We start from the raw sequence: 10,434 nt of genomic DNA on the forward strand, positions 1-10,434 counted from the left end.
ATCCAGTGCTGCTGAACATCAGGAAAATTCTTTCCACCACATCCAACAGACAGAACCTGCAGGTATGTGGTCATTTCGATTATACCAAGAAACCGACGTAGCGGTTTGACGCAGACACGTGATGACAGGCACGGCTGATGACAGCAGATGTTCGGATTTGACGCGCTGCACTCTGACGGCACAGCAGCAGCCTCACCACCAGAGGGAGGAGGGTTCAACCACAGGCACATCACAGTATCTATGCAATCTATCAATAAAACAGCTTCAGTCAGTGGAGCCTGCGTCCAAGAACTGTGTTAGTTCCACTGGTAATATTACAACAAAAATGAAACAGTGTCAACATAGAGATAAACTCAGTTGGAAGTCAGTCGTTTGATTGCACCATTTCTTTTCATTGTCATTAATTCTGAATTGTTCCGGAGCTTATTGATTGGTTTTTATTACATCATTTATTTCATGTCTCTTCTAGGTAGCAGTGCTCTACTAAATTATTTACCAGTTAACCACGGTGTACTCTGGCTGCTGAGCTACTCTCTCGACACTGCTGAGGCAATGAAATACGAAGTAAATGCATTTACTGAGGCTGTATACTACAAAATGTAGTACCACGTTTTCCATCAACGTGAAAGTCGTTCACCAGAGTACTGTTGTCAGTGAGAACAGTACTCTGGTGAACAATACTCAGAACTTATCATGTTTGTGGAGAAACAAAGCAGCATTATAGATGAAATGCAATGGTTAAACCACATGCCTTTTCTTGCTCTTTATGTAACTTTGGTGAGAGGTATACGATTTATACAAGTGTGTATCTGACTGACACTTACATTGATCATACCCAACAAGTTCAAGGGTATGGTCAAACTGTAGATCAGTTAGACTTGGGTGGATTTAAAAACCAATATAGGGCGAGAAAACTTTTTAAATATCAAGAATTTTAAATAGAGTTTGGTGGATTTGTTACAGCTGCAGTTGTTCTGGTTCAGGAAGCAGTAGTGTTTCAGTTCAGGGCGTGGGACTAAGCAGTCAACAGGTTCAAAGTTTGTATTATTTTTATGAAAACGACTAATTCTGTTAAGCTTCAATGTAGGAGATTTAGTCAACACATATGGCAGCAGGGGGCACTGTTGCACAGTAAAAGGTACAGAGTGTTGCTTTAAGCCTGATTGAAGGCAATATCCTTTAAACCACATGTTAAGCCATCCAACCTCACTCACATCCACATCTAAATATGCAAGAAAAACACCTGTATTACCATTACAAATCAAATTGTTCTTTTTTCGCTTCCAATAATATTCAAATGGATGAGCTGCCTTTTATAGAGGGTGGACCAACGAGATGATGGAGATCGCTCCATGTGTTGAACTAACCTTTGACAATGTCGCCCTCTGCTGGTTTTGATCTGCACAAGACAACACATTCCGTACAAGTGGATCACAGAAAGATACACGATAAACGGTTTAACATTATATTTGGTGGCCAGTCCTTTAAAATAATCCATCACAATGTATCTAATTTTATTTTACGTAAAATGTTCTTAATCGTCATAAATCAAATAATAGATTTTTGTATCAGATTTAAAATACAACGCATATTATATTCAGATGGCTTAGGTGCTGTTTTACAAATTCTCAAGAGCCATATATAAAAGCAACCGTGCCCTACTGGAATGCATCAATGTTCTTTTAAAAAATTACATTAATCCTCTACTGTGATGAATCACCTCTCAAGCGTTGAGTGTGTCCCCGCAAATTAATTTTGATGCTCTTAGAAAATAGAGTAGCATCGGCTGGACTTTATTAGTATTTTCATTCTGCTCTCCCTCGGTTCTCCATGAGTTTATTTTTAACCTAGAGGCTCGAAACTACGACCTATTGCAAAATTTATTAGCACTCATGACAACATGACAAATAGTACAATTATCCAGTTCATCATGATGTTTATCATCGTCAATCCTGCAACTGTAAAGTCATTTCAGAACTGACCTCCGTGAACCTAAATAGAAAGTATTGATTTCTTTCCATTTGAAATTATTCAGGGGCCCCCCCAGTAGTTCATGTGTTATATAAAGAGAGAGCAGATGCAACATAACATTACAACTAACTTGGATTCAACAGACCTGGGACCAGTCGGACGACAACGACGTCAGATCTTCTTCATTTGGGGTCTGACATCAATACAGGAAGTTCAATTTTTATCAAATCATGAATTTCTTTTTCACCAGCTCCACCCAGACAATACTGTTGAAGACCATGTAATGAACTATAAAAAATACTTTATTATATAGGTTGCATTGAAAAGTAAAACACCAGCCTCTGCATAGCAAGGAAACACTGAGACCATCACATGAACTTCGACAGTACAGACAGACTCTATTTACATAAACTGGGAAAGTACTAGTCAGCTGTATTTTTTTTATCTCGCAGGCTTTCATCTAATCACATGATTGCATTTATTTATTTAAGTCATCACCATCTGTGTAGCTATTTTACATAAACATCAATTTTACATCAACATAAATTCTATTAATTATCTATAGAGAAATTATAAATACATTGTTTCTATTGTGAATGGATAACACATCATCTTCAGCTTTGATGCATTTCATCGACTCAGTGGGCAGACCAGAGAATTAAAAAACTGATTATTTTTAAAACTGAAACTCCCCAAAAACATCTGAATTTTATTTCATGTTTGTTTATGAGGGCTTGGGAAAGATGGTACTATATGTTGATTGGGTTAAATTAACTTTTTACATTAATGCATTTCGGATACTGTGGATAACCAAGCCAAGGCTTTATCATCTAATCGCCATACAATGATTGAACTCCAACCACTTTCTGTTATCAGGAGGTTGAACATTCCCCCTCACGAAACACAAATGGTAATGTGGTCATTTTTGTAGGCGTTTTAGGTCCAGTCGGATTTTGCCTATTCTCTATTAAGTGTTATTCTGCAATTTCACATGCAGAATCTGTTTATATAGATTATCCTGGGAGACGACTGGGATATTTATGCAAACTGTGTCTGCTAAAAATACCTATTTTTCTTCTTATAAACCCACAAGGAAATGTGGTGTGTGTTTCTTTCTGAAATGTTTGGCTCAAACAATTTGTTTCCACTGACTGTAATTGACTCCAACATCTTTAACACTGCCCACCTTTTGTACAAATGAAGGTGTTTTAACTGCCTCCAGTGACTCATCCTCAGGTACCAGCTGTGCAAGCTGTCACTGGATGGACCCACATGGTTTTTTTTCTCCCTCCTCCTCCTCATCCTCCTCAGCAGAGTCCTCCGAGCTGTGTACCACTGCTGCACTGAGAGTGCGGAGCTCCTCCAAAACAGACAAGAGTCTCTCTTACGGGACACAGACAGGCCAGACAGTAATTTTATTCATGTCACCGTAAGTGTTAGGGTTTATAAAAAGAGCATAAGTAGGAGTTAAGATATTTCTTACCCTCAGCAGGTAGTTGGACATTTTCCCGCACAGAGCTACTCCTCTCTGAAGGTTTTTGTCGTTGTTCTCCTGGAGGAGCAGAGTTTTGAGAAGCTGCTGCATGAACTCTTGTGTACTCACTCGTCAGCCCTCGCTCAGCAACAGTGGCCTGGAATAGATTCAGGTGGTATGAAGTCATCAACAGAAATGGTCCTTTGTGTCATTTTTTTAAAGAAAGTCTCACCATCAATTGGCTTTTTTCCTTTTCCATCTCCTTTGGTTGTACATTCTGAACTTTCCTCTTTGTGTGTGAACCCCCTAAATACTGAGTTCCTCCCTTTTCATCCTGTTTCCTTGCTTCCTCTCTCTGAAACTGCCGCAATGTCATAACTGCAAGAGAAAACACAGACGGATGAAGCGCCATCAGGAAATGCTGCTGTTTACTGCGTAAACAATTCCAGTCATATTAGCTGGCAGTCTGCGTTACAGATGAGTTCATTCCCTTGTGTTAGGCCTCTGTGAGAGGAGGTTGCACAGTGATTATCCGGCTCGTACCTGCTTTGGTGTGCTCTCTCCTGGCTGTATTGACTTGAACCTCCATCTCTCTCAGCTTCTCAGCACAGCAGGCATCAATCTCAGACACCCTCTCCTGCAGGACTGAAGAAAAACAAATTTACGATTCTTTAACGCAGTGTCCCGCACGCTGAGAGCTCAGGGTTCTAATGCTGTATTTGTTTATATTTCATAAAATAAATATATCTTAATTTATCTGTTTGCTAATTTTCACTGACAGCAAGACCTCTATGAACAGTGCTGATTAAAGGATCAGATTTATCAAATAATACAATACGACTTTAATATTATTATGTATTTTGTATGTTAAGTGTATGTGTATTTGTTTAGTATTTTCCTGTTTCTACAAATGAAGAAAAAAATCCCACAATAAATGATTATAATGAGACTAGGGTACCACATAACACACTCTAACACAGCAAGATGGCAGTGGCTTAAAGTTCAGAAAAGAGCACCTCCAATTGATTTTAAAAGTACAGCTAATGGAAAAGGTTTTTTTTGTTTAAACAAGAATGAGGAGCAGTGAGGCATGTTAAGAACTCTGGCATTCAGAAGAGAAATGTAATCAATCTGTGTGGATCTGATGTCTGCATTATTGAAGTGCCATAATCTGTTCTTTTTTTAAATCATGTAAATGAAAAGTGTCCAATGAGAAACCAAAACACAAATGTATCACCTGACTTGCAGTCAGAGTATTGTGGCAACTTGAAGATCACCACATTGGTTTTGTGCCTTGCAACTTTACTGGTTTGGTTCCCTCACAGCAGGACTACAAAAATAGTGGGGCACGTAGGAGATATATTCCCTCCGGAGGAGTTGGTGGAACAACTAAGGTCAAGGTGCTCTTGAGCATCTCACTTAATCCCCAAATACTCCAGTGATGCCACCAAGCAGAGGGGAGTGTGAATATGAGGAGAATGTGATGAAGGGCATTTTTGAAAAGGAGAAGGGGTACTCTGTCTCCTTTCCTCTGATAAATCAAGGCCGAAAAGCAGTAATGCGGCTTAAGAGAGCTGCTGCCTCACCCTGCTCGCTGTGCTCCTGCTGGGTGAGCAGCTCAGAGCGGAGTTTCTCCAGGTTGCCCTTGCACTCCTCCAGCTGTGCCTGTGAGTGCTGCAGGCTCCTCTCTGCCTCCTCTCTCCCAGCCACAGCCTGACGGACCTCCATCCAGCTCTGCTCCAGCTCCTGTTGCTGCTGCCTCCGTTTGCTTTCATCTGAGGAGGAGGAGGAGGTGCAAAGTGAGCTGACAAACATGGGTTGCCAAAACATGTACAGCCAACAGATGATCCACTATAATTTGTCATGTTGGTGCAAGGCTGCTCACACTGATCTTTCAGATCGGCCAAGGCTTTCTCGATGAGCTCCGGGGTTCTTTTGAGCTCCTGTGTGAGCTTGTCTCTCTCTTCACACACCAACACGAGCTCTGTCTGGAGGTCTGTCAGGCTGCAGGGCAGCACAGACAAGACGAAGGAACAGACAGTCATGCAGAGAGGCTGAGAAGAAACTGCACAGTTACATCTAACAAAGCAAGCTTCGCTCTAACTATCCAGAAAGGAACAGCTTTGGCATTTTGAATGATACTATAATCATATTGTGATATCCTGACCTTGTGTTATTAATATCACTGTATTGATTTACTCTGCCCCATTTCCCACAATGCTGAAACAGATATTTTCATGTTTGACCACTTCTTCTATTGAGGCATGTTTTGTAAGGCAATATACTCTTATTTGGACTGTGTATATAATAGATATGTCAATGCAATGTGAAATGTATTAGTAGGCTTGAATAAGTCTATTCATTCTGAATTAGTGTTGAAAGGGATCATTCCTTTGGATGAAATGTTTTCCTAATTAGCTCAATTCAAATCTGACCAATAATAATTCATTTAATTTCCATGTAATCCCTAACCCAGTAAAAGCACTAAAAGATCTGACATTTACAGCATGAAAATACAAAGAGGTGCTTGACTTATTTAATTTCATAAAAAGCAATGATGAATTTTGGAAGCCATTGTTCGAAGCAGTTTTAAGTTGGGCTTCAGAGACTGATCAATAAATTTAACATATATGATGGAACCTCAAACTGTACCTGTCAGCGGCCTCTTCTGTCTCTTTACTGGCCTGCTTAATTTTCTGCAGAGCCACTCCCCTCATGATCAAAGCTGTAAAGCAAAAACACCATCATGTGAATTCTTTACTATAAAGTGAACCATCGCAGTCTTTCGATAAACCTCCAGTGTGAACGCACCTTGGATTGTCTCCACTCGTCTTTTAGCGAAAATTAGCCTCTGGGTGAAAGTGTTGAGCCTTGATTGAGCTGCGTCCACTTCTGCAACCTTACTATCAAATGGCAGATGGAATCTGTGAGGCAGAGCAAAAATCTGTGATCAAACCTTTTAGAACTGACATGAATAACAGTTTAGCATTTTCCCTCTACTCTACAATAATTCTTATTATTTAATAGCCTTGAATTAATTATAGTTGTTTTACCTTTGCACGGCCTCTGTCAAGATTTTAAGTTCAGCCGCCAATTTCTGGCTCTGAGACTTTAGCTGAGAGATGTCCTTGTGAGCCTGGGCCAAGTCCTGTCTTAACGTCTGGTTGGAAAAACACATAACCATATGATAGAGTATCGTATACAAATATACCATGATGCACGCTTCTGAGAATCTCTTTGTGGCCAGCTGCTGTTCTTACAACCTCAACTCTCAGGAACTAGCAAAGTTTTCACATACTCAGCATCCTCTGCTGTGGTAAAAAAAAAAATTGATGCCAAGAGTTTATCACTTTTCTAAGCAGACCCAAATTTATTTAGCATCATCAAAAATTTCCGGCAGCCACGTTAATCACATCACTTGCTCTGCTACTAACCTCCTTTTCCACTCTCTCCAGGTCCAGCTCAGCTATCCTGTCATCTAGACTGTGCTGGAGGACACCAGCCCGGTGCTGCTCCTGCTGGAGGTGCATCTCCAAAGAGCTGAGCTAAAAACACACAGTATTACATTTTAATCACAGTTTCAAACACCCAGGGATCTGACTGTACCACATGTGTACTACCAAGATTCGTACTTTTGAAAGGACTTCATCCTTTTCTCCTCTTAATTCAATGTCCTTTGAGCGAAGCTGAACACATAACTTGAACACTTTTTCTCTCCAGAGCTGAATCACTTGAAGGCCTTCCGATCGATTCTTTACATGTGGGTCTGTCAAGGTCTGTTGGAACAAACACAAAGGAAAACATGTGCACACAATCACAGCAAATACTCCAGATGAAGCATGGACAACAATTTCTTACAAATTACTGTTTTCTTGAGGAATTTTTAAATGAAGTGTAAAGAGCCCCCACCTCCTTCACCATTTTCTCTTCTTGAAGGACGAGAATCTCGTTCACAGACTTAAGCCTGATTGTCAAAAGCTCTGCGGTCATCTTAAGAGTCGCCTTCTCTTTGTTCAGCCTCTGCAAAATAAAATAAGTCTGGGATAAATTATAATAATAGGCATTTTAATTCATCAATTTCCTCCACCAGTCTCGCTTTACTGAAAAAGCACAACATTTAAAAGGGTTTTCCCATCCAAGCACTTCATAGTGATCTGATGGCAATCAATACTGTTTAAAAAGTCCACACCTCAACCACTTCATTTAATTGTTCCCTCTCTTGTTTCTCTGGGGCAAGCTGACCGATGTAATTTCTGAGGCTGTGCAGTGTTGCAGATTGCGTTTCAAAGGCTTGTCCCATTTGGCTGAAAAACAAACAACATCCCAGAGTCAAGTGCATGTGGTGACAACAAAAGTGGAAACGTATTTAGATCTTAGGCAGCTGTAGATTGAGTGTGGCACCTCAGATGTTCTTTCAGCTCATCTCTCTCGGTAGATACCTCCATCAGAGTGCTTTTCAGCCGCAACACTTCTGAGGTCATCGATTCAAGTCGGTCCTGTAGCTCGCTGCTTGTTTGCTTTGCTGCGCCCAACTCTGCGGAGTGGGATGCATTCAACTGTTGTAGCTGAAAGTTAAGAGGTGGAAACATCTGACATTTTCAGACACATACAGGGATACTTGCCCCTTGCTGATCTGTGTTCTTGGATACAAGGCCTACACCTCAAGAAAAGTCCCCCAAATCAGTATATCCATGATTGTTAAATCTTCCTTGTGTACACACCTCCACCTCTTGCTTCCTCTGAATTTGCTCCAAATGTTCTGAAAGCCTCAGCGTCTGTTGTTTGGCTTCCTCTTCAGCCTGTGACCGGCCCATTTCAGCCTTCAGAGCGAGCTCTCGGGTTTCCTCTCTCCTCCTGTCTACGTCTCTCCTCAGCCTCGCAGTTTCCTCGCCAGATTCGCTTTTTAGTCTTTCAAGCTGGAACAAAGACAAATGTTAAACAAAAGGAGAATATTCAAAGATGGAATTCATTGGTGAAACTTGCTAAATTTAAAGTGTCAGTTGACTGTGACATACTGTTCTAAGAATATCACACCACAAACTTCCAAAATGAGACATAAGACGCCAGCAACTCCCAGGTGAACTTTGTGTCGAAATGAAATGTTTAGTCAGTAAACAGCATTACCTGTGAGCTTATTTTCTCCTTCTGCACACTGCTGTGACTGAGCTCATCTCTGATTTGGCTGAGTTCAGACTTCTTCTTACAAAGCTCTTCACGCATCGCTTCCAACTCCAGGCTCTGTCTGTCACACAAAAGATTAGTCCAAATTAGCTCGACGGTTACAATTAATCACAAAACTCTGAAATTGTATTAACATAGAGAATTTTGAACATAGCTGTGAAATGGCTCGACTGCTCTCTAGCATACACATATCTCCTACCTGTTCAGGGTGCTGTCTCCGTCTCTAATCTCCTCTCTGTGTCTCCGTGCACACTCCTTCAGGGTGTCCACCTGGCCCTTCAACCTCTCCGCCTCGGCCTTGTGCTTTTCCGCCTCCAGGCGCCACTCCGACTCCCATCTGGACCAATGCTCACTCCTCTCTGCAGATCTGTGTTTAAGGAAGAAGACTGATTCATACTTTAGAACAAATAACAGACAATTAGGATATTTCTCACCATGTAAAATACACTGCGGGATACCTCGCCCTGAGGTCTGAGGGATGATCTGCAGGGATTCTTCCTTTTTTGCTGTTTTCCTGTAACATCCTGATCTGTTGGTTTTCCTTCCTCAGTTCCAGGATTTCCTGTTGGGCCTGAGTGATGGCGAGCCATGGGTTGGCAGGGTGGGGGTCACCCGGGGGTGCTGATGTTACACCAGGCTTTAACCAGGAGACGGGTGGGGTCATCCCGGTGACCTGAACGCCTCTGGGGGCTGCAGCAGACTGGATACTCGATGCAAAATGTGACGGGGGCACCAGGTCCTCCTGGACGGTCCCTGCATAACACGAACTTATGTTTACGTGCTTGCATATGCGTTAGCTAGACTACATCTCTAATGTTTGTTCAGTAAATGTACCAGCATGTCAGCTTCCCTCTCCTAAATGCAACCTCTTTCAATGTGAGCTGTTTGTTTACCCTGGAGGTGACACGTGCGTTACCACTGCGTTAAGATAATCAGGTTCATCTTAAGCTAACGTCAGCTAACGTTGTCTGGATCTTGTGGTAGTTGTTAAACATGTAAACAGTGGAACCAACTCACGTGAAACAGCGGGGGAGGTGAAGTCCGTGGGAGCTTTGAGCTTTTCCCCCCCAGCACTGCGTCTCTCCATGTCTACACACAAACACACACACAGACACACACACACAGTCCGCAGGTTGTTCGGCTGCTTTACAACCGTTCACTCTCCCGCGTCCGTCACGTCATTCGTCGTTGCCGTAGTGACGGGTCAAAGCGGTAACCTTCCGGGAACTGGACGCCTCGCGAGCTCGCCTTCACGCGCTCAAAGTCCATGTGAGTGAAGTTACCAATGTCTCCAGCACACATGCAAATATGTTTAATAAATAGAAATATGTTTAAAAAGTTATGGTAATAATTTCTCTAACACAACTGCCAACTATTACAGCCGCGCGGTGCATCATGGGAAAGTCCGAGGAACAGTGAAAGTAAGTGGTAGTTGTTTTTCCCTGAGTCCTGTCTTGCAGGTTTTTCTTCCTCCCACTGTGTCTTCAGATCTGACAAGGATGATTGGCGCCATACATATCTATGGTTCAGAGCATGGCTTATTAAATACACTGTAAGTACTCGCATAGACAGGGCAGGGAAAATCACTGAACGTGTTTTGGTGATTAGATATTGACAGCAATTAACATTAGGGATTGGTTGTGGAAAGCATAATTGAGAACAAAATCATATACCACATTAAATGCTGTCTAATGTCTGCCCTCTTTTGTTCCATCATTGCAGTAAACACCGCTGATAAATGACATGCATTCACACAATAATATTTGATATGTCAAACAAAAAAAGCACTCAGAGAGCACATTCCTCCG

At 41.7% G+C, this 10,434-nt stretch overlaps 1 protein-coding gene across 1 annotated transcript; it reads right to left on the bottom strand.

Annotated features, from left to right (window-relative positions):
- Window positions 1-2,255: 2,255 nt before the first annotated feature.
- cchcr1 (coiled-coil alpha-helical rod protein 1) lies at window positions 2,256-9,968 on the bottom strand. The gene is made up of 19 exons (XM_062406997.1): window positions 9,644-9,968; window positions 9,085-9,379; window positions 8,826-8,993; window positions 8,570-8,687; window positions 8,167-8,361; window positions 7,847-8,010; window positions 7,635-7,749; window positions 7,355-7,465; window positions 7,078-7,221; window positions 6,880-6,990; window positions 6,499-6,605; window positions 6,257-6,369; window positions 6,098-6,170; window positions 5,331-5,449; window positions 5,032-5,220; window positions 3,989-4,090; window positions 3,678-3,823; window positions 3,455-3,602; window positions 2,256-3,354 (listed from the first exon to the last, which is right to left on the bottom strand). The coding sequence occupies exons 1-19, from the start codon at window positions 9,711-9,713 to the stop codon at window positions 3,227-3,229; spliced, it is 2,616 nt and encodes an 871-aa protein (XP_062262981.1). The 5' UTR covers window positions 9,714-9,968; the 3' UTR covers window positions 2,256-3,226.
- Window positions 9,969-10,434: the final 466 nt, after the last annotated feature.

This window comes from Platichthys flesus, chromosome 15 (assembly GCF_949316205.1).
Source record: "Platichthys flesus chromosome 15, fPlaFle2.1, whole genome shotgun sequence".
Taxonomy (NCBI): Eukaryota; Metazoa; Chordata; class Actinopteri; order Pleuronectiformes; family Pleuronectidae; genus Platichthys; species Platichthys flesus.

What these genes read in the sequence shown, in the direction of transcription:
- cchcr1 (XM_062406997.1), bottom strand. Translation starts at nt 9,713, where the DNA reads ATGGAGAGACGCAGTGCTGGGGGGGAAAAGCTCAAAGCTCCCACGGAC. An exon ending in AAGAGAAAATGGTGAAGGAG is followed by an intron (nt 7,222 to 7,354) that starts GTGGGGGCTCTT and finishes TTGTTCCAACAG; the next exon opens with ACCTTGACAGACCCACATGT. An exon ending in TTGACAGAGGCCGTGCAAAG is followed by an intron (nt 6,370 to 6,498) that starts GTAAAACAACTA and finishes TCTGCCTCACAG; the next exon opens with ATTCCATCTGCCATTTGATA.